At 38.4% G+C, this 24,329-nt stretch overlaps 1 protein-coding gene across 1 annotated transcript; it reads left to right on the top strand.

The window, feature by feature from the left end:
* Positions 1 to 245: 245 nt before the first annotated feature.
* Tph1 (tryptophan hydroxylase 1) lies at positions 246 to 21,025 on the top strand. Its single transcript, XM_020155017.2, has 10 exons — positions 246 to 385; positions 5,362 to 5,545; positions 7,380 to 7,480; positions 10,993 to 11,060; positions 11,394 to 11,590; positions 13,402 to 13,537; positions 14,177 to 14,303; positions 15,712 to 15,807; positions 17,013 to 17,146; positions 18,532 to 21,025. The coding sequence occupies exons 1-10, from the start codon at positions 269 to 271 to the stop codon at positions 18,704 to 18,706; spliced, it is 1,335 nt and encodes a 444-aa protein (XP_020010606.1). The 5' UTR covers positions 246 to 268; the 3' UTR covers positions 18,707 to 21,025.
* Positions 21,026 to 24,329: the final 3,304 nt, after the last annotated feature.

The following is a 24,329-nucleotide window of genomic DNA, read 5'->3' as shown; positions in this document are numbered from 1 at the left end:
AAGACTGTGGACTCAATTATATCACGTTGAGTTTTTATGTTAGTTCCATTAGCGCTATAGTACAAAACCCGGAAATCATGAAGGATTGGGTCTCCTCATATTCTTGCAAAGCACACCTGCACACCCAGGTTTTGCAGGTGAGGAAGCGAAAGCTCGAGGAGCCTTGTGTGCCCTAACTTCTCAAATATTGTTGGTGTCATACAACTTCCTGTTTAGCCTTTGTCTACATATCATGCTTTAGTTTTAGAGAATTACTCCCAAGTTCGTCATGATTGAAGACAGTAAGGACAACAAGGACCATTCCTTAGAAAGGGGAAGAGCAACTCTCATTTTTTCCTTGAAGAATGAGGTTGGAGGACTTTTAAAGGCTCTGAAAATCTTCCAGGTAAGTGCTCTATGTATAAAACCTTTCTAAAATGAGTCTCCAAAGTTATGCTTAAAATATAAACTATTGTAAATTATTCAGATGGGTTATAGAAGTTTCTTAAGAACTTATATTTCTAAAATATTGCTTAGTCCTAACAAATGGGTGGGACTTCAGATATCTTATGAAAGAGTAGATACAAATATCTAATAAAGAAATGAAGCGGGTGTGATGGATCCAGCCTGTAATCCTAGCTATTTGGGAAGTGGAGATCAGGAGGACCTTGGTTTGAGGCCAGCCAGAGCAAAGTTAGTAATACTGCTATCTCAACCAATGGCCAGATGTGGCGCTTGTCATCCCAGCTACGTGGGAAGCATAAATAGGAAGATCACAGTCCTGGCCACCCAAAAATAACCAAAAATAACCAAAAGTGAAGTAAAGGGCTGGGGAACTGGCTCAAGTAGTACAGCACCTGCCTAGCAGGTTCCAGCTCAGAGTTCAGCCTTGAGTGCTGCCAAAAAGGAAGAAGAAGAAGGAGGAAGGAAGAAGAAATGAATTTGGGAAAAAGATTCACTTCATAGATTTCAAGAGATTTTACTTAGATAAAATATTTAAAATTTAACAATATACCTACTCATATATTAATGATCTATTTGATGATACAATTTAATGATGTACTGTAGTATACTTAATGATATTTTTCAGATAGGAAAGTAGCAGTGATTCTACAATTATATACTCCCTATTGTCAGAGTTTCAGTGCATTTGCTCTTCAAGTACCCCTTCAGCATGAGGATAAATTGGTGCAATGTAGGGAAACATCTGGTTATATGTATTTATGAGCCTTAAAATGTTTGTATTTTGTGGCCCAGTAATTCTACTTCCATGCAACTACCTTGAGTCAGAAGAACATGAATGTTTATTGAGTACTTGCCACTTACCAGGTGCTAGGCTAAATGCTAAAGATGAGCTCTGAACAAAGTGGACATGGTGCCTGCCCTCACACAGTATGTAATCTATAAAGAAGAGAGATAGTAACAAATAGTTCTAATAAGGAAATAATTACATTTGTATAAAGTGACCTGGAAGAGAAGTACCAGCTACTGTGAAACTGGGGGACCTACTCTAGTTTAAAGACTCAGAGACACAAAGATTTATTTATAGGAACTAAACCAGGCTGCATTATGCTGGGAGAGCACCATTGCAGGCTTTGGAGGAAGACCTGGAGCTGGGGAGGGGGGTCATGGGTGAATTAATCGCTCTACACTCTGTAAATTGAGAACCTTGCCTACCAAATAGGGTTGCTGTAAGAATTAGCGGAATAAATGTGTTTAAAGTGCTTAGGATAGGACAGAGTAAATGATCAATGAACTTAACTTTAAAAAATCAAGTTTATATCCATATGACATTCTATTTTACACCATTGAAAAATAATAACCCCCAAAATAAAAATTTAAATATAGACAAATAATTTAGAAGAGTTTGTGAGGAAAAGCACCAGATTTCCTATCCTACACCATTCCTCTTTCCCACTTCTAGAGGTAACTTTTAAAACAATTTCTCTTCCTTACGCTTTGGTAGTGAGTTGCAAAACAAATTCTGCTGTTATATCTCCCGTTGAATTATGAACAAACATGGTATTAATTTGCTCTTTTGCAAACAATGATATTATTTATGCCATCTTACTTCCCTCCTCTTTCCTACCTCCTCCAAATTGGATAATTATTGTTTTTATTTATTGATTACCTTTGGTTCTCTAAATAGTATACCTATATTACTACTTCCACTTGCTTTTATTTTTTTAAAAAGAAAGATTTTTATTTTCTACTCCAAAGGAAAAAAACCTAAATTAATATGCATATATGATATCTCTGTAGCTGTGATGCTAATTTTGACAGCTCCTTTGCATGTTGAATGTATTCCTGCTCTCCAAGTATATAAGCCTTCTAACACACAAAGTTCAGGGAAACACTTTACCAAACTGGTGCCTTGTAAATTTTTTTATCGTTTTTACATTTATTCACATGTGTATTGTTTGGGTCACCTCCCCCCCACACTTTCATTTTTAATCAAAGAATACGTATGCATGGTTTAAAAAGCCACCCCCAACTATAAAATTTATAAGGAAATCAGCAGTCTTCTGTCTCATCTCTCTTCATTTCCAAAGTGTCATTTAGTTTTAAGGGATCATACTCATTATTACATCACAATGATTACACACCATCATTGACTTTTGCAGCCTGTTCCTATCTTGTTTTATTGTTTCATTCAATCTCCACGTCTCTCTTCTGAGAGACAGATGCTCTAATACGCATGGTGTTTATATGGACTGTCTTCATGTGCATTTTAGAAGAGTGTTTATGTGTGTATACATTAGTGATTCAGAAATGTTATGGTGCTGTAACCATTTTCCCATTGGCATCGTGTTTTTAAGGCTGCTGTGCATGCATCTCATTCATTCTTCTAAATGCTGTCTGATATTGTGGGTGTAAGTCCATCCCATCATGCTAACCCTTAGCCTGGTAGAGGCAACCATTTAAAACCTCTTAAACTGTTTCACTAGCATTTACTCCCACACTAATAAATAATATGCTTATTCTGCTTCTATTTCTTGATTTTATTCAGTTATAGGTATTATCTATTAATTTCCTACAGTGGAAGGAATGCTATAGGTTTTTTTTTTATTATTCATTTATTCACATGTGCTATAGGTTTCTTGACACAACTCCCTTTCCAGGGGTCTCCTCAACTTCCCACCCCATATTTTCTCAAGGGATTTACATCCCAAATTTTGGCTGTGTAAATGTTCACTGTTTTCATTGTTAAGATTTTGTAAATATTGTTCAAAGAAGAGCCATTATCTACCATTGTGACTCTTCTTTTTTTTTTTATACAACAGGATTATAATATAGTGTTTAAAAGTACGAACCTTGGAGCTGGACAGCCTAGGTTTGAATTCCAGTTTTGATACTTATTAGCTGTGTGCCTTTGGGCAAACTGCTTAACCCCTCTGTGCTGCTGTTCCTGTAATTGAAATAACTGATAGATACAGTCTCACTATTTCTCTTATTTTATCTGAATTTTCCTGACTGTATTTTTCTTCCAGATGAACCCTGAAATTATTGAGTTACATTTCCTCACCAAATTCCATTCAGATTTTTATTTTGGTACTGTTCAATTTACTATTTACACCTTATTAATTTAGGAAGAATAGACATTTTGCATTTTTTCTCACAAAACAATCTTTAGCTTTATACCTGCTCATTGCTTAGAAAATATTTACAAGTTAATTATTGTAATAAAAATCGTGAGTAATAGATGAAACAAAGCTTGCCTTTATCCTTTGCTTAGATAGTCCTTTCAGGTTGGAATCCCTCTTTCTTATCTTCTGTCTTCCTGTCCTATTACCCAGCTGCTCCACAAAGCCTTCTACAACCTCTAACTCACTACGAATTCTTGCTTTGCCGAATATCTCTGTACCTGAACACTCACTGCTTGTATTTTCCTGTGGTCTCTCATTTGTTAGCCAACTACACTTTAAATTCCTTTTGCATCTTCCCTTCTTTGTATTCTTCACAGCCTTTTTCTAGCTGCACAGCTGTTCACTAAGTTATTTTAAGATGAACTGGTTATTACTGAATATCCTCTGTTCTAATGCTCTCATTTTTTTAAGATGAAAAAACTTATCGGTGATTGGTTCTCATGTTTCCTTATTATGTCCCTAGTGTTTCTCCTCAGCCTCCCACACTGGTAAGTGAACATCCCTCTGCCCAGGTGTACACACCTGGTGTCCACAGCTCAGGCTGCTAGGGGAAGGAAGCAGAAGAAGCAAGCTGATTTGACTGCTCACTAAGTCTGTGTTCAGGTGTCCATCTAATTTTACTAAATGCACTTTTGCAAAGGAAACTTATTTCTCAGAACCAACATTAATATGACTTTTTGAAAGCAACATTTTTTAGTGAGAATTTTCCAAAGGTTCTTTTTATCTAAGACTCAGTGTTTTGATTTGAATCCCAATTAATTCTGACAACCTGAAAGACATCTAGTCAGTGTAATTTTATTGTTTTGGTAGAGTGTGGTAAATTTTGCAAACTTGTATTGAATTGTACCTAATAGCTTAGGGGAATTATTTTGCCATTGACAGCACTCACTTAAAAACATCATTTCCTGACTGGGCACAGTAGCTCACACCTGGAACCCAGCTATTTGGGATATGGGGATCAAGAAGCCAGCATAGGCAATAAATTACTGAGACCCCATCTAAGTCAATAAACTGGGCATGATGGTTCATGCCTGTCATCCCTGCTACATAGGAGGCATAAACAGGAGGACTGCAGTCCAGGCCAAATTGGGCAAAAATGTGAGACCTATTCCGTAAATAACTAAAGCAAAAAGGGCTGTGGGTGTGGCTCAAGTGGTAGAGTGCCTGCCTAGCAAGTGCAAGACTCTGAGTTCAAACCCTAGCACCACCAAAAAACAAAACAAAAAAACCACCCTTTCCTCATTGGTTATCATGATATGTGAAACTGTTTTTTTTTTTTTTTAGTGTTTTTTTTTCACATTTTTTTCTTTTTTATTATATTCATATGTGCATACAATGTTTGGGTCATTTCTCCCCCCCTTCCTCCCACTCCTTCCCTTACCCCCTCAACCCTTCTCTACTAGGCAGAAACTATTTTGCCCTTATCTCTAATTTTGTTGAAGAGAGAGTATAAGCAATAATAGGAAGGACCAAGGTTTTTGCTAGTTGAGATAAGGATAGCTATACAGGGAGTTGACTCACATTAATTTCCTGTGTATGTGTGTTACCTTCTAAGTTAATTCTTCTCGAACTAACCTTTTCTCTAGTTCCTGGTCCCCTTCTCCTATTGGCCTCAGTTGCTTTAAAGTATCTGCTTTAGGTGAAACTGGTTTTTATCAGTAATGAAAGTAGTATTCTCAAAGACTATTAACATTTAACATGATTACATGTGACCTTTACCTTCTACTTTACACAGGAGAAGCATGTGAACCTGTTACATATCGAGTCCCGAAAATCAAAGAGAAGAAACTCAGAATTTGAGATTTTTGTTGATTGCGATATCAACAGAGAACAATGGAATGATATTTTTCATCTGCTGAAGTCTCATTCTAATGTGCTCTCTGTGAATCCACCAGACAATTTCACTCTGAAGGAAGATGGTAAGTTTGGAAAGTGAAAATACTACTTAGAAGATAAAGTACTGAACGTGTGTCCACTCTTATTCATCGACATGAAAATAAAAATAAAACACTAACTTTTCAGATTTCTTACACTCTGATAGTAAAGAGAACACAAAATAAAAGTGATAAAGCAGTATCTGATCAAGGGTGAGAGAAATGAAAAGGGAACCTTGAGATGAGAAAGAAACAGAATGGCTAGAAATCAGTTCTCTCTTCATTTCTAAAATTTTCAAATTTTAATCATTTCTTGAATCCGCAAACTTGTGGTTCACACTCCTTAAGCACTTAGGAACTCTCTCAGGGCTTAGCATCTGGCAGATATGGAATGAATATTTGAATTTGTTCACAATTTTGACAGTGTCTGACAACGGTGATGTCAAATGTCACATACAGCATTCCCATCAAAAGCAAACGAGAAAGCAGTAATGCCTTTTAAACCATCAGATACTCCCATAACAAAGACCGAGGTTGAGGTCTCCATTTGTGAAAAAAATGCTTATAGTTTACGTGAGACAAAAGACAAGTGAATTAATTTAGCCACATTTTATGTATGGTACTCAATCTAAAATAATCTCATTCAATTATGTTATAATATTTAATGTATAATCAGGGCTGGTACTTATCTGTTGTGCATTTGTACAGCTGTATAATTATTAAGATACTGATTTATCTCTACTTCTGGCTTCTCTGAGTCCCTTGAGTGCTTCCACCATGCCTGAAGCCTCTGTTGCTACCCTAGACCCCTCACACCCATCACTAACAAGAAGGGATAACAGCTGGCCCAGCAGAAGCCCAGGGCTCTGCTGCTGTCTCTTTTGAGTGTTCAGCACCCCTGCTGTATTTGTTGCTATATCTTTTGGACACCACTCCTATGTATAATAGAAGGAACATTGCACTGGAGCAGGAAGGATTGAGTTCTAGTCCTCTTCTCTTGCCAATGAGTTACCTTGGATAAATTACCTTCTTCTCTGAAGTTTGGTTACCTCACCTATGAAATGAAATAGATGACTAGATGGATGGTTCACTTGTTATTAGGCTACATTAACTTGTGCCAGATATTTCTACAAAGAAATAGGAATGTAAAAACATACAGTCCTTACTCTAAGTCATTCCCAGTCTTCTGTGAAAGACGGACTTATAAACAGATATGTTACAACAGCACAGTTACAGTAAAACTGCAAAGGCCTATATGGAGTTAGAAACAGGGTCACAGGAAGCAGAGAGAGTCAGTTCTGCCTGCAGTCAGGGAAAGCTTTGTGGCATGAGGAGATCTCATTGGATTTGGGTCTGGAAGGATAAGAAGGATGTTCTCAGGAAAACAGAAAGGTGGGGTGAGGCAGGAGTGGGAAGAACATATGTAAAAACTAAGAATCTTATGACTGAGGAATGTGAGAAGATCAGGGTGCAAAGACATAAACATCTAAGATTCTTTTCATCGACAAAAATAGGTATTCAAAGTTCTTAGAGTTTTTTAGTCCAAGGACTATAAAATTGTACATCCTTATTCTGTTTTTGTACAATAACTGAATATGTGATTTTAAACATTTTTTTAAAAAAACTTTTGGTCTGTTACTAAAGTATGTATTTTTCCAATGCTTGGGAAGTCAACCTGAACACTAAAAAGAATTTAAGCTAAAGCTTTTGAATATAATTTACTTCTTAGAAATAGACCACTTTACTTAACTTGTGTAAATTTTGCTTTGATTGTACAAGTTAAAATTTCAACCAAATGTATTTGTTTCTTAATTTCTTCTTCCGTGCAGCCTTACTTAAGATTTTCTCTTCAACTTTTAGTGGGTTTTGTATTTTTCAGGTATAGAAACTATTCCTTGGTTTCCAAAGAAGATTTCTGACCTGGACTTCTGCGCTAATAGAGTTCTGATGTATGGATCTGAACTAGATGCAGACCATCCTGTAAATATTTTTTGATAACTATTCTCATAAAATTAATTTAAAGAAAACTAAAAATTAAGGACAACTTCGTCTTGAAAGTATTTTTTTCTAGACTAAATGGGATCCTGTTTTAATCCAGATTTTTGGAAGCATTAGTGTACCTGGATATTGGTGGAACTGATACTAACTGCATTGGCTCTGAAACACCTGTCCTATGCTTGGTATTGCTATAATTAAGAGCTATTCCAAGGGCTAGCGGAGTGACTCAAGTGGTGGGGTGCCTGCCTAGCAATTGCGGGCCCTGAGTTCAAACCCCAGTATTGTGGGGGGAAAAGGTGTTCCAAGAGTTATAAAGTTACATAGTGTTTGCAGCCGGTTTTTATTAAAATAGGCATGGGCTATTGGAAAAGGGAATAAAGATAAGGCATGGAAAGATTTACCACCTGTGTTGCCCAACACTGATTGGTTTATTAGGCAGTTGATGATCTGGGTTTATTAGGCAGTTGTTTCCTCAGAAAATCGTACAATACAACCAAGAGCTGGATAATCAAGGCTGGGGGCATAGCTCAAGTGGTAGAGCACTTGCCTAGCATTCTGAGGATCTTGGGTTTAATCCCCAGTACCACAAGAACAAAACAAAAAGAATGGGATAATCAGTAAATCCAGAGCATTATGTTTGCCTATGTAAGAAAGCTCCTGGGAGGGGAGGAGTTAAGTGTAATTGTGGAGTGTCACAGACCCAGGCTTCACTTTATCGCCTGCTTATTTGCTGCGTGAATGTGACCTTCTACTACTTTAGACAGCCTCCGACTGACCTATGCCCTTATTCTATAATCTTATTGGTTCTTGAAATGAGATGCAGTACTTGCTCTAAAGGAGCTTGTAGTCTAAATGGAAAGCTAACATACATACATGAATAAACATATGCAAGACAATATAAAAAGTGTGCTAAGTGGCATTAGCAAATTGCTTTCAAATATACATGGGACAGGAGTAGGGCGTTGCACAAGTGGTAGACTGCTTGCCAAGCAAGAGGCCCTGAGTTCAATCAGTATCTCAAAAACACCTATCTAGCTATCTACCTATCATCTATCATCTATCATCTATCTATATGAGACAGAAAATACCATGAGCTAAAGAGAGCAAAGAAAGACAACATTTCAAGTGGGCCTTAAAAGAGATGGAAGAGAAGGACAATTCAGGAGAGAGCAATATGAGCAAAGACTCAGAGGCAAGAAAATCTGGGGCATGTTTATGGAAAGGAGAGTGTTTTACTGACACACTACTGCATCAAATGCTTCTGATTCTTAACCACTTAAGTATTTCTTAACTTTCTTCCTTATTTTTCCCACTGCTGCTTTCCTAGCCTCCAGCCTTATTACCTTCAAACCCATCCTCATAGTCATTAGGATGAGCTAAAACTTGAGTATGACCATTAAAAACATCAGCAATGGTCCCTAACTATGTGCTTGAGACAATTGAAAACATTTGTCTAGAAATGTGTACACAAATGTTTATAGCAGCATAATATCTGGATGAATAGAATGAATTTACTATTAAAAAAATAGAAACCACCCAGATGTCCATCGACTGATGAATGGATACAGTATGGTACATCCCTACTAATGGTGTATTACTGTCTATAAAAAGGCATGAATTACTGAAAGATGCTGTGACATGGATGAACCTTGCTGGTCACTAAGGACCCTATATTGTATGATTCTTTTATATGAAGTATCCAGAATAGGAAAATTCATTAAAAAATAGATTACTATTTGCCAAGTGCTGGTGCAGGGGGAGAAAGTAGGGCAGTGATTGCTAATGACTATGATTTTTTTTGGAGTAATATGATTTTTCTGAAATTAGAAGGTAGAGATGTTAGCTGGGCACACATCTGCAGACCTAGCTACTTAGGAGGCTCAAGTGAGAGAATTCTGAGTTTGAGGTCAGCCTGGGCAACTAGTGAGACTCTGTCTCAAAAACAAAAATGAAAGAGAGGGAGCAAGGGAGGAAAAAAAGGAAGAAGAAGGTGGAAGAGAGAGGGAGGGAGAGAGGGAGAGAGAGAGAAAGAGAGAGAGAGAAAAGGAAGAAGGTGGAGATTGTTGTTAATTTCTATGAATATACTACAGTGCATTGGGTGTGTTATTTTATGGTACATGAATTATATCTCAATAAAGTTGTTACTTAAAAAGAAAACACCATAAGCATAACATAGTCCTGTTACTCCAGGCTAAAATTCAAGTAATGGACTTTGTGATCTCCAGGATCCTAACTAGTGTCTTAACATGCTCCACCTCACCCTCCAATCTCCAGAAACATGGAGTTGTTCACATTGTCATAGGCACAACATGTTGTTTGTCATTTCTATGCTCTTATGAGTGCTGTCCTTTTGTCCCTCTCCATTCAACTATCTCCACTCCCTTTCTGGAATAGCTGGGGAGTCATCATGGCAAGCCTTTCCCAAGTCATACTTTATTCTCTGGATTAGGATTGTCTCTTTTGAGTTTCTGTGGCATTCTGGGCATATCTGTGCAATCTGGTAAGATACTTACCATATTGTTTTATAATAATTGGTTCATGTAGACTCCTTGAATCCCCAGATCATGCTTTCTTCCTTTTTATTTCTCCAGATTTTAGCACAGGGCCTGGTGCACAGCGAAGGTTATCAATGTATATGAAAAAGATGGCTCCCATTCTCTCTTTTCAGATGCCTCCTTCTTTCCTGTTGTTCATTATTTCCTCCTGGGTTTTGAATTTTGATTCCTTATTTTGTCTACTTTTTTATTAAATATTTTTCATAAGTATAAATTCTAAGAGAACTATTCTGTCTGGTTTTTAAAATTATTATCATTGCTTACTTCTGCAAATAATGAATGTGTTTGAATTTTGTGATAGAATCTAAGGCTAGATTCAGTTAAGTAACTATTTCAAATATCATTAATTACTATTTTATTATTATTATTTGCAGTACTGGGGATTAAACTCAGAGCCTCAAGCAGGCTAGGCAGAAACTCTATCACTGACCTATAATCCCAGTGCTACTATTTTATTATTAATTGCTACCTCAGGTACATTTAACTGAAGATGTGGTTGAATGGTTAAGGGAAAAACACCCTGTTGGAATAGAGCCATGTATTAAACTAGGGTGGTGCTTTCCCTATTGTTCAAACTATTTTATCTTTGTAGTCACTATAGTATCTTTGTATATAAAGAATCTCTTATTTTGTAGACACCAGAGTATAGAGCTGTTGTGTAACATTGACTTCAAATTAAAAATGATCATAAATCTCTAAGCAGTGTTTGGTTACAGTAACAATTATGTTGCCTTTTAATATAGTATCTCCAGTAGTAAGAATGTAATATTTTCTAAATACTATTTTTAATTACTTCAGGTGTTTCCTTTTCTGAAAGCTGGGGTCTATAAGGAAGAAAATATAAATAAGGAGAAAAATAATCAGTGCCATTTTGAAGGCTCTGAATAGTTAAGGCTCTGACACTTATTACATATTTAAAAACTTATCTTTAATTGTCAGGGTTTCAAAGACAATGTCTACCGTACAAGACGAAAGTATTTTGCAGAATTGGCTATGAACTATAAACAGTAAGTATATTATAAAATAACATATCCAACTTTGAGATAATAAAATAAATGAATGGAGTGAATTGTGTTTTTTTAATAAATAGAAAGTAAAATAAGCCAGGCATGGTGGTGCATGCCTGTAATCCTAGCACTTAGATGTTGGAGGCAAGACGATCTTGAATTTAAGGCCAACTTGGGCTACATAGTGATTTCCAGGCACCCTGGGCTGCATACAGAGACCCTGTCTCAAAGAAGCCAAAGAATCAAAACCAAAAATCAAACAAAGAAAGTAAAGTAAGTGCTACTATCTACTGACTACTAATTCAAAATATCTCCTCTCTTTTATCTCATTAGTGGAGACCCTATTCCTAAGGTTGAATTCACTGAAGAAGAAATTAAGACCTGGGGAACTGTTTATCGAGAGCTCAACAAACTCTATCCCACCCATGCTTGCAGAGAGTATCTCAAAAACTTACCTTTGCTTTCTAAATATTGTGGCTATCGGGAAGATAATATTCCACAATTGGAAGATGTCTCAAACTTTTTAAAAGGTAACAAGCTATATAGACCTCTTTCTGTTTTGTTTTGTGGTGCTGGGGTTTGAACTCAGGGCCTACACTTTGAGCCACTCCACCAGCTCTTTTTTTGTGATGGGTTTTTCAAGATAGGGTCTTGTGAACTAACTGATCCGGGCTTACTTCGAATTATGATCCTCCTGATCTCTGCCTCCTGAATAGCTAAGATTACAGGTTTGAACTACTGGCACCTGGCTAGACCTCTGTTTTGATTATGACGACAAAGATTGATAAAGTCTAGTAACAAGGGAGGTCAGGGTTTTCCTATATTCTGCCCTAGAGAGTTGGATTGACTGGGCACTATGTTTTTTAGAAGGATGATCGTAACTGGGCAAGAGTAGACCAAAGTGAGCAGAATTATAAAGGAATTTAAAATGTATTACATGCGTAAAATTTGAAGTACACTTCGGGTGGCTAGCTTGGAGAGTTAGGGGACACTTACTTAAGTATTCAATTATTTAAAAATCTATCTTATATAATAGAGGAATTACTGTGTGACCCTAAAGTAAAGGACTGTTGGATAGAAGCTGTAAACCTCTGACACAGAATGGAGAATATCTTGTTAGAAGAGTCATTTGAAAGCACAGCAGGCCCATGAGCTGGTTAGTTTGCCTTCTACGGAGGTGTTGGTGCAAAAACTCCCCACCTGCTTGTTAGGCATGTGGTAGAGGAATTCAGGCATCCTGGGGAAGGGTGACATGGATGATCGCATGAAGATTCTATTTTTGCAACAAAGTGAGATGGTAGAAGCATAAAGAAAAGGTAAGGACGATTTTAGTTTGTTCCTTTTAGTTCTTCCAACTTGTTTGGTATAGGCCTCTTTATCTAGCTAATCTAGAAAGTAAAATGATCACTGATCTCTGGAGTCTACAATATTTAAGAAAAATAAATATATTCTTTTATCTCAGCAGATTGGAAAAGGGGAAAAAGTTATGTTTTGACTCAAAGAGTTTACTTTCTTTGTTTTGTGGCTGAGATTGCTTTCTTTAAGTTTCCTATACAGGAAAGGACAAGACTGGAGCTTACAGAGGTCTCTCAAGCCACTGAAGCCAGTGACAGGCCCCTTCTATAGTATGTATGTAGTCTTGGCAGTCGTGGGGTAGAAGAGCACCTCCAAGTTAGATAAAACAAGAAATACAAAAGATAGTACTGCTTAAAAGGGCATATATTGAAAAGTGGTCTGATACTTGATTTTCTTGAGTGTTTGGGTGGTACTGGGGTTTGAACTCAGGGCCTCATACTTGCTAGGCAGACACTCTACCTCTTGATCCACTCCTCCAGCACTTTTTTGTGTTGGTTATTTTTGAGATAGCTCTTGAATTATTTGCTCTGGGCCAGCTTTGAACTGTGACTCTCCTGATCTCTGCATTCCAAGTAACTAATCTTTTGAGTTAGTTTTTACAAAGACAAAGTAAGGGTATTTTCCACCCTTTAAGGAGGAGGCAAGGTATGGTATAAGGAGACCCAGGTTTTTATCCTACCTTTATCATCTACTGTGTGTCCTTGAGCACATTATTGAGTCTCTGTGCCTCAGTTTTATAGCTGTCACCATAGGAAGAAAAAACTTTAACTTACGCTGTAAACACGAAAGCAGATGTGGTGTGTAAAAGTGCGTGGCCATGGTAAGTGCCTAATAACTATTAGTCTCCCTTGGTGTGTATGATCCGTTTTAGTTTCCATGTCCTCCCTCAAAGCATTGCCTGGTGCCACTGGCAGGATTAAAACGCTGCAGCCAATGGTCTGTATCTGAGGTGAAAAGTTTCAGTGTTACCTCCTTTGCTTTGCAGAGCGCACAGGGTTTACCATCCGTCCTGTGGCCGGTTACCTATCTCCGAGAGATTTCCTATCAGGGTTAGCTTTTCGAGTTTTCCACTGCACTCAATACGTGAGACACAGTTCAGATCCCCTCTACACCCCAGAGCCGTAAGTCCCTCTGCTTCCGCCATTCATCAAATGGTTACTTATAATAATGGTATCCACTCCAGGGTTGTTTTTTTGGGAGTAATTAATGAATTAGTACATGTAAATAGTGCCTAGCACATAATATATGTATAATGCTCTATACAATTATCATTATTATTAATTGACAACCCGTTAGGTTCCGGGTGCTGTTCTAGGCATAGGAAATGTTAAAAAAGCAGGCAAAAATTCTTTCTTCATAGAGCTTGTATTCTGGGGTGGAGGTAGGGCATAGATAATAAATAGACAAATAAATGTAAGTACATATTATATCAAATGTCAAGGAGAAAAACATTTGGGCAAGGAGATGGAGGTGTGTGTAGGGGGAGTTGCTGTTTCCTGAAGGGAGGGCTTTGAGGAAAAAGTGACATTTGAGTAGAGACCTGATTTGGGTGGGAGTGGGGACATGGGGTGTCTACCAATAGCTGATATGCACTTATACATGTGGGTAATGAATACTAATTATTTAATTAGTATTCTTTGTGATCCATTTTGGTCTGGTCAACTGGAATAAAAGTAACATTGGATTTTTATCAGATTGAGTGATTGACTGTCCACTTATGCTACACATTACTGTGTGACAAACTTGTGCCTCTATTTCAGAGATACCTGCCATGAACTCCTAGGTCATGTTCCCCTCTTGGCTGAACCTAGTTTTGCGCAGTTCTCCCAAGAAATTGGCCTGGCTTCCCTTGGCGCTTCAGAGGAGGCTGTTCAAAAACTAGCAACGGTATAAGTCTGGAAATAACTGTATACTTTGGTAATTCTCCGTTGGGGGTGGTATATGAGTTACATGTGTAGTTTCAATGTTCATTTCAAGGCAAACACTAGAAAATTTGAAGTAAAATTTAAGAGTTCTCCAAAGGAGACACGAGCTTTAAAAAAGGTAGTGAAACAAAAGAATAAGGTTTCTGGTTTGTATTCCCTCTATTTCCAATAAAAATGATAGGCTCCATAAAAACACTCTGAAATATTTTTGAGCAGTAGGTACAAGACTGCTCTGAAATACAAAGATGAGTAAGGCCACTTACATCTACTACATGAGGAGACAGTCATGTTCGGAGGAGGTGAAGTCTGTGGGGAAGTTCAGGCAAACTACTCTGGGAGGGCGGAGACCTGTTTGGGGAAGGTTCATGCAAAAGTGACATCTAGGCTAGCTGATGAAAATGAGTGAAGTTTTCATGTGCCAAAAAAGGAAGGAAGAACATCTCAGGACGGGAGGACAAGGACAAGGACAAGGAGGTGATTGGTTTCTGGGGAAAGGATAGGAAACTGGAGCAACGTGTGTGAGGGTGGGAGAGGTTGTGTGAAATGGGCAGGCTGCTTTTAAAATTGTGGTCTGGGGACCCTGGGGGTCTCTGAGGCCTTTCACAGGGTCCTTGAGCTCAAAGTCATACACAGGTAAATGATCCATTCAGAGTTCAAAGTGCATTTTAATGTAGCAGAGAGTTCATTGACAGAGTTCAAATCCACATTGCAGCTGAACTTTAAGAAACTACTATGTGTTGAGTTTTGATGTATTTCAAAGGATATCCAATTAGTTGAAAAGGCTGTTAAAATACTCAGCCCTTTACCAACTACAGAGCTGTGTGCAGCTGAATTGTTTTCGTATACAACATATTGTAACAGGTTGAATGCAGAAGCAGACACAGCAATCCATCTGTCTTCTAGTCAGACATTAAAAAGATATGTAACAATTTTGTTACTTAGCTTGATTAAACTTTTCTGCACTGTATACCCAATAATTATATATGATTGTAATTTGTCAAAAATTAAAATAAAAAAATTTCTAACAATATAAAACAAGTCTACTTTTCCCACTTTTTTGTTTTGTAAAATATAGTTATTTTCATTAAAATGGGCTACAAATATGGCTCTTAATATACTTGCTATATACTTCCTATAACTTATATATACAAAAGATCTTTGGGTCCTCCATAATTCTTAATTATGTATAAGAGTCTTCAGACAAGGTTGGAAAGTATCTGTTTAGAATGAGACCAGATTGTGAAAAGACGAGTAAACCAGGCTGTGGGTCTTAGGCTTTGTTTTGGGGTATTTTGGAGCAATGACTGAATTGAAATTTGTTCTACGTTGAGCCATTCAGGATGCGAGGTAACGCTGATGTCCTTTTGCAGTGCTACTTCTTCACAGTGGAGTTCGGTCTGTGTAAACAAGATGGGCAGCTGAGAGTCTTTGGTGCTGGCTTGCTTTCTTCCATCAGCGAGCTCAAAGTAAGAGCTGTAAATCTTTGCACATAACCATTTTCACTGAGTATCATTGATATATATTGGGTATAATAGAAACAGTTTTTGAATATGAACAAGAGTTTACTATGGAACATACTTGGGATGGCAGAAAACATTTGAAGACATTTTCCTCTATTTCCCAACTTTTCTGGAAAAATACATAAAATAGCCCTATTTATGTATTTATTTATTTTCAGTTTTTTGAGATAGGCTCTCACTATGTAACCCAAACTGGTCTAGAACATGCTAGGTACAAGTAATAAATCATGGCCTCAAACTTGCAATCCTGGTACTGCCTAAATTCTGGGATTATAGACGTGTTCCACCATATAATATCTTTTAAATAAAAAGTGTTTTACAACCAGGCACAGTGGTTCATGCCTGTAATCCCAGCTACTCAGAAGATGGAGATTGGGAGGATCATGATTCAGGGCCAGCCTGGTCAAATAGTTAGTGATACCTCATCTCAAACAATGAGCGGGGTATAGGGCACATGCCTATCATCCCAGCTATGTGGAAGGTGTAAGTAGGATCGTGGCCCAGCTGGGCCCATGTAGAAAAAAGAACCCCTATCTCAAAAATAACTAAAGCAAAAAGCGCTGGGGGGGTGTGTCTCAAGGGCAGAGCACCTGCTTGGCAAACATGAAGTCCTGTGTTCAAGCCCCACTACCACCCTCCAAAAGTGTTTTAAAGCTTTTGATTACAAAATCTTGGCTCCATCACCAATTCTGGCATAGTAACAATAACGTCTACAAGAGCAGGGAAATTAGGTTTGTTATTTATCCAAGGAATGAGTGAACTTGTTTGTTGAGTGATAGATGTCTACAAGGTAGTCTTGCTCTCAAGGAGCCTGCCCTCTGGTGGTAGATATGTCAGTCATGTATAAAAGTAGTAGCAGGTAGAAAGTAACACAGGAATAAATAAATAAAGATTGTTGGGTGCCTCCTACGTGAAGAAGAGTTAGAATAGAGTTATAGGGATGATTTTGGGGGAATTCAAGGGGCAAAAGAAAGCCATTTGTTTTGCTGGAGTGCAATGTGGATTGAATAGAGATGAGGCAAATCAGTTTGGAATTGTAAGTTGGGGCCATTGCATATGTATTAAGTTCGGAGATGTGCCAATTCTGGCAGCTGTGTGTGATCTGTGAAAATAGATAGTACTCTCTGATCTGCTGACTTTTTGTCCTCTAGCATGTGCTTTCTGGACATGCCAAAGTGAAGCCCTTTGATCCCAAGATTACCTGCAAACAAGAATGTCTCATCACAACTTTTCAGGATGTCTATTTTGTATCTGAAAGCTTTGATGATGCAAAGGAGAAGATGAGGTAAAGTATATCTTCTTCATATCTTCATGTGCTTCTGCAAATGATAATAACAAGTCACAAAAGTAAGGGGCTAGATAATTAGGAGCCAGCCATAGGAGCCTTCTGCCTTAACACTTGCCCCTTTTGTAACAAATGTTTGAAGTATGTTGTATATAATGAAGTTAGATAGTTGCAAATACGAATCAGATGCACAGAGAAATTATACCCCCAGCTAACTTCTCCCTACCAGATGGCCTTGAACCAAAATGCTCCTCTCTCCACCTCCCGGGTAGCTGAGAATACAGGCATGAGGCACCATGTCCAGCCTTAGTCATCTAAGTTGTGGTTAAGAAAGCAGAATATTGGAGGAAGAGACATTTTTTAGGCGATTTTTGCAAACTTCAGGTGAAAAGAAGAGATAGAGGTAGTAGGAAAGAGAAGGACTACAAAAGCAGAATCAATAAAAACATTTGGTAGAGGTGGTCACAGGGTCACATTGTGAGGATAGGGACATGTAGAGGTTGAAGACCTACTCCTGTCCTATCTTCCAAGGATTTACTGTAGTTGAGGAGTGTGTGTGTGTGAGTGTGAGTGAGTGTGTGAGTGTGAGAGAGTGTGTGAGTGTGAGAGTGTGTGTGAGAGAGTGTGCGAGTGTGTGAGAGAGTGTGAGGGTGTGTGAGTGTGTAAGAGTGTGTGAGTGAGTGTGTGTGAGTGTGTGAGAGTGTGTGTGTGGGGGGGGATACTGGGCCAGCAGTGCTTTCTCTAGCACATATGGCACCTTTGTGCAAATTGGAAGTGATCCCCTCTGGGTAGACCAGTTGGATTGAAACCTGGATTACAGTCCCTACTCATGTACAGTTATCCTCAGCTGCACACTTATCCTTAGGAGTGCTCCCTCTCTTTCTCTCTCCCTCTACTATAGGTATAGTGATATAGTAATATAAGGCACAGTTGAGAAGTCTGTTACTATGTGGGCAACTTTTGTCATTACCTACTGATAGAATCTTTAGTCAAAAGATGGGCTAGCGTTCTAGGGGTTTTAGTTCAGTGGTAGAGCACATGCCTGGCATGAGGCCTAGAGTTCAATTCCCATCATTATAAGAAAAAAAAGAATTCAAGAGAACATATAAAGTAATAAATTATGAATAAAGTTACCTACAGGACCTTTCCCTAGTAATATTAGGGTAGATGTATGCAGAACACACGCCTGTCCTGTTGGACTTCCACCTGTTGAATTCCAGGAGCCTCTGAACATGCAGGTAGGAAAATAGGTCAGATTGGCTGCACATATATCTAATAAAGAATTATCTTTTTCCTAGTATGTGAAATAGATCTTCTGGTGTTTGTTTTGTTTTCATCACCCCTTCCCAAGAAACTGACAGTCTCTTACTTGTTTTCTTAAATAGAGAATTTTCTAAAACAATTAAGCGTACATTTGGAGTGAAGTACAATCCATACACGCAGAGTGTTCAGATCTTGAAAGACAACAAGAGCATAATCAGCACCATGAACGAGCTGCGGCATGATCTCGATGTTGTCAGTGATGCCCTTGCTAAGGTCAGCAGGCAGCTGAGTATGTGATAGTCACCAGTCCTAGTTCAGAAAGCACTTGAGCATCAATTCAGAACCTGTGGGCCAACTCCAGAATTGTATGTGTGTGTGTGTGTGTGTATGTGTGTGTGTGTGAAAACTTGATTATGGAGTGACAGCAACTTCTAGATAAACAATCTTCTCTAATTCCACTCCTTAATGAAAATGTATACCTGGACACTCTATACACCACTCTTTTTGGTTTTGTTTTATTCTTTGGTAACTACTTTAGTGAAATACAATTTACATATTATGCAATTCACTGACTGCCTGTTTTCAATAGGGAAATTGGCTCACTGGATAGATCTAGCCTCAGTCTGAGTCATTTACCCAGTCTTTCTTGATGACCTTTGTGGTCACTTAGAATGCCCTCATGGGTATTATGGAACTGACCCATTTTGATATATGTATCTGTTACTTATCACCAAATTTGTGCCAAGCCCAATTACAGTCATATTTCCAAATTTAATAGGAGGCCAGCTGTCTCTGCTGCTGGCATGAGCAAAAGGATAGAGGATAGAGGCTGCTGGTGCAGTCTTGTGGAGAGTTAGTAGTCTAGTTTCAAGTGTAGTGTCTTATAGAGTTGTAGAGATAGCTAAATCTCAGTGGCTGTGGTGATACATGCCTGTAATCCAAGCACTCAAGAGGCTGAGCTCACAGTGATCTTAAACTAGTATGTTCAAGTGTCTAAGTCAAGGGTTGATTGGGGTATGAGTGTTAAGACGAGGCTAAAAATATCACACTTTATTTTGCAGGTACTAGAAAGACCTATCTCAAATGACCATCCTCTTTGAAACTCTTTCCTTTCTAGGACATTGCATCATGCGGGTTTTGTTTAGATTATCTGTTCTACTTGTGAGGTCAGGGGGAACTTGATAGGGGTGCCACTTGCATGTATCATGATGATATTGGCCTCAGGCTGGCAGGAGTCACTGTTGTCAAGGTGAGAGTTAAAACCGAGACAGATGAGAGAAACAGAAGACTAGAGTTGGAAAGGCATCTCTGCACACTTTATTTCCAAGGTATCAAGTGAGGCCATACATCGGAAGCCAAACAATGAGGGTAGAGGGTGGAGAAAAGGCAGAGGATATGAAATGTCAGAAGGGTCAAGAGGAGTAGTTTAGGTCTGATCCTGTAAATATGTGAGGGTTATAAGGACTGGTGTCAACTGTATAGTACAGCTCTTCCGAGCATTCTAAGTCCAGCAGGCCAAAGAGGGACTCAGAATCACCACAATAGCACATCCTACTGGCTTCCTCTTCCAGTGATCCGATTTCTGTTACTATTATATAAGTCATCATATTTCATCTGGTTTTCCAGGTTTAATCAGCTACTTTAAAAACTCTGTCCCTATTTTTTCACATCAGTAATCCAATTCTATACCATTTAACATGTTTTATTTCAAAAGACCACTAATATTTTAAATCCTTTTAAGACTTCAAAAGAAATTATCAAAAACCTTTTAAAACTATATTTTGTTTCATGTCATACAAGGAAATAGAATTTGGAAGAGTAATTCATGCTATTTCACTTATACATTTTAATATGTAACAGTTTTACATTTGATAGTAAATACATCTGTTCTTAGCTAAAATGAAATCATTTGAAATATTGATTAGTTTATAGTCTACTTGGTTGCAAGGAAATCTATTGTAAGAAAATCATAATAGATAGCAAATAGCAAATTAGGTCTACTTAGCTGGTTATTTTCATAAACTTTGATCATGGTGAAGAACCATAGTTATTGAATTTTAAAATGATGGTATTTAAAAGTCACTACTAAGCACACTATAATTTACAACTTCAGGATTATGGAAATATTTAATAATGGATTTGGGTTCTTTCTTTTAAACTCTGGACTTGTGATCTTTGGTAAATCAGAAGTCGTGAGAGCTTTAAATTTTTCATGTGTTTTAAATACATGTCTTTGAAACATCTAGTAATGTTAATAGCTACTCAAACATGAGAACAGAATTGAACTGAAAGCTTGGCTCATAATTATTGATCAGTACGTTTTGAAGAAAGCACAAAAGCTGGTCATAAGATTTCTTAAGCCTCATATTTGTCATTGGAAATTATATAAGCAGTTACAACACAGCAAAAATACAGAATTATTATTGGCTTCCAAACCTGAGAAAGAAAAAAATCCTGGAATTCTCTTTAAGTATTATATAATAGAGTCTGTACGTTAATGTCTATAATGGATAAAGATAACTGAGGTCTATTTAAGTGTACTCTGTCTTACCATGAAATATACATTTATAATTTGCGAGCTTGTTATTCAACTGGGTAATAAATGACTACAACATTCATGTTCTCAATAAGTATTTTTTGTCAAGCATACATTAAAAGCTTATTTAAATCTATATTAGCAATTTTATTAGTTTAAAAACTCCATCATGTCTTTATACTTCTTTAAAAGCCTGTGGCTCTGAGTTATACTAGAGCCAAGCATTCCTGGACTCTAGTAGCCACTTTCCAGATTTCTTGTTAAGGCCTCAATCTCATTTGAAAAATAAGGTAAGCCTACTGCATCAGGTTATGAGAGAAAAATGATGCCATGAGAGGACTCTGTAAAATGAAACTTTACTTTTTTACATGTAAAGAATGGTTAGTATAATAACTCCTAAGTAGAGATTCCCCATAGCTTCTGGACAATTAATCTTCTGTTTCTAGCAGGCAGTGTGTGTCTTGTAGCCTGGGAAGATCTTATTCCAATAGGGATAGAGCCAGTGAGAAAATGAGCTTTAGTCTTTAGACTGGTCTACTTCCATTTCACCTCTACCTTCAGGATTTAGCCCTTTATGGGTCCCCACTGAAAGCTGAGTGTGAACCAGGGTGCTGCTTCTTCTGGACCCCGGACTACTAGTTTTCGTCCTTTCCTTTACTTTCACTAAGCCCCTCCTCCAACTCTGTAAAATTACTAAAATTACTGTTCAGTTTCTCGGCTGCTGTTTTCAGCCTAGATTCTTAGCTTCCAAGACATGGCTTGCTAATTAGCAAGTGCTTCAAGGAGAGAAGTAGTGCCAAATAGCATCTCTCAGCCCTTCAAGTTCCAGCTGCTTTGGGAGCTCTCTAATGACTTGAAAACAGATTTTAAAAATACTTTCTGCCAGCTCTTCTAATTGCTTTTGGTGAGAGAACTGGTCATCAGCTAGTTAATTTTCCTTTACCAAAAGCAGAAACCTGGGCTGGGGTACAGCACAAGTGGTAGAGTACCTGCCTAGCAAGTGCAAGGCCCAGTACTGCCAAAACAAAAAAAAACTAAAAACCAAACCAAAACAAAACAAAAAGCAGAAACTTGACCTTGCTTGACCTTGGTGCTCCATCATTTAATTTCTTTGAGCCTTGGTCTTCTCAGCAACAAAATAATGATCTTGTGTCAGTCTTATTGGGAGGAGCAAATAAAATAATAAAATGGAAAAAATTTACTTACCTGTATGGTACAGAAACAGGAGTCAAGTACTTTTTATTTTCTTCTTAGGGGGAGGTTAAGGCATCTGAAAGTGACATGTCAAATAGTTTAAATCTAGCCCTGCTGTAGAACTTCAACCAGGTTGGGAGGAGCATGCATGTAGTTGAAATAGTAGCAACATCTCAACATTTCCAAGAAATTGTACCAATGGATACAACATAGACAATATAATTATAGTTTAGCTAAAATACAGATGCCTATGCATACAAAGAGTGAAATTGGAAAACAATTGTATCCTCCCAGACTCTATTAAAAATTGGTACCGTACATAGTTCTTCTTTGCCCCTTTGGATGAAATCTGAGCTCTCTGCCTTGACTTTATTGTTCACTCATAGATTTAAAAAAAGCCCTTAGCTTTTTCTAATGTCTCCTTTCCCTCTTCTTCTCTTCTTTCTCTGCAGCGCAGTGGTAGAACATTTGCCTAAGCATTTCAAGGCCTGGATTAGACCATAAGCCATACGAAAAAAAGTTCAGTTCTCTGTAAAAATTTAAAACATCAAGATTTAAGTTAGAATCTGTTTCCTCCTCTAGAATGAGTTCATTAGCTTCTTCATTTCTTTGCTCCTCCTTCCTCCTTACTGGGATGTCTGGACTCCTCCAGGATCAGGGAGTAGTGGGGGAGAGGTAAGGAGTAGAAAAATTGTTTTGGTCTGATATTGTTGTGAGATGGCATCAGAGCTTTCTGTACTTGCTGACTGTTTAACAATAACTCCCTCTTTTGCCATTATCTTCAAAGACCTTCCCACCTGGTTTCTTAGGCGCTCTTGATGTCTGATAAATGCATCTCTGACTGGGCTACTGACTTCATTTCCATCAGCCTCTGAGAATTTAGTGGCCAACTCTCCTGTGGGTGTCTTTTCACCTCTCCACATTCTCTTGGAGAGGATCTAAGACCATCCCCTGACCATACTGCTTAAGCTGAGGAAGCATTCACTTGGAGATACTCAGAAATTAAATCTTGGAAAACCTCCCCAAAGCATCTTGTTCAATGATCAGAGCTGCTATGTGGCGGTGAGCCATTAGATTTCTCTGCATGAACCCAACAAGCACCCTGCTGGGGCCCCAATCTGGTTTCTTAGTGGTCCTGCTGAAACCACACCATATTGACAACTGTGGCCAAATAACCAATTAGAATTCTCTCGGCCTCTCCAACCTTTCTTAGACTGGAAGTCATACCCTGGTTTCTAGACACTTGCTGCTTTGCGAGTTTTTCTTTGGCCAGCTTCCACCTTACTTTATAATGTGGGCGTTATTGGCACTTACCACCCCGGAGACTCAGCTAAAACACATAAAGGAAAGGTCTCATTTTTCCAGCTCTATACATATGCTTGAAAGGAATGGCTAAAAGAGCAAAAACAACAAACTAACAAAACTGGCATAGTTTCTGCCCATCGAGGTCTCTAGAGAAGGAAGAGCTGCTTTGTCTCTCTAAACTTCACTTTTCTCAGGACCATAATCCATGTTCTCAAGATGCCACAGGCTGGAGAGGAAAAAGCCAGGGGCTTCCTCACATAGTCTGGCAGGCAAACACCAAGGAGTGGGTGAGGGGCAGAATAGGAAAGGACTGGTTAGGAGCTCATCTGAGATTTTTCCCAGAGGCTGCCAGGCATAAAGAGTGGTGAGCATCTGATGCCTGTGTCAGCAGAGTGGCCAAGTACCACTGAATGTGAATTATCATCTTTAATGTGACCCTCTGTTTCCAGTTCCCAATTCCATATTCCCAGTATACACTGCCACATTTCCCTTCTGGAAAATTGTACCTATTTAACTCCCACCAGTAGTATGATTGCATCTGAAAGCCAATTTTTAATGAAAACCTCTGTTGGGTGAAAATTATCCAGTATGGATGATCAGAATTAGGGCAGGTACCGAGCCAGGAGCGAGGAAGACAAGGAGGCTGCCCCTGCAGGAGCAGACGCTAAACAGCGTCTCAGTTCAGCATCTTAAAGATGAGAGCTCCCGCTCTGTGCCAGGCGACACAGAGGGCGACACCAGTGACACAAGACACTAACGTGTCTACCAAAACGCTCCCTTAGGTTTCGCAAACGCCCACCAAAGCAGGCCACGACAGTTCGGTCTAAGATACTCTCTTGCTGTTGTGGGATTCCGAGGACATAAAAACGTGAAGGAACTTCGATT

The sequence above is a fragment of the Castor canadensis genome, chromosome 1 (genome assembly GCF_047511655.1).
Source record: "Castor canadensis chromosome 1, mCasCan1.hap1v2, whole genome shotgun sequence".
Lineage (NCBI taxonomy): Eukaryota > Metazoa > Chordata > Mammalia > Rodentia > Castoridae > Castor > Castor canadensis.
Note: the sequence above shows the minus strand (reverse complement) of the source record. Positions and strands in the feature narration are given on the sequence as shown.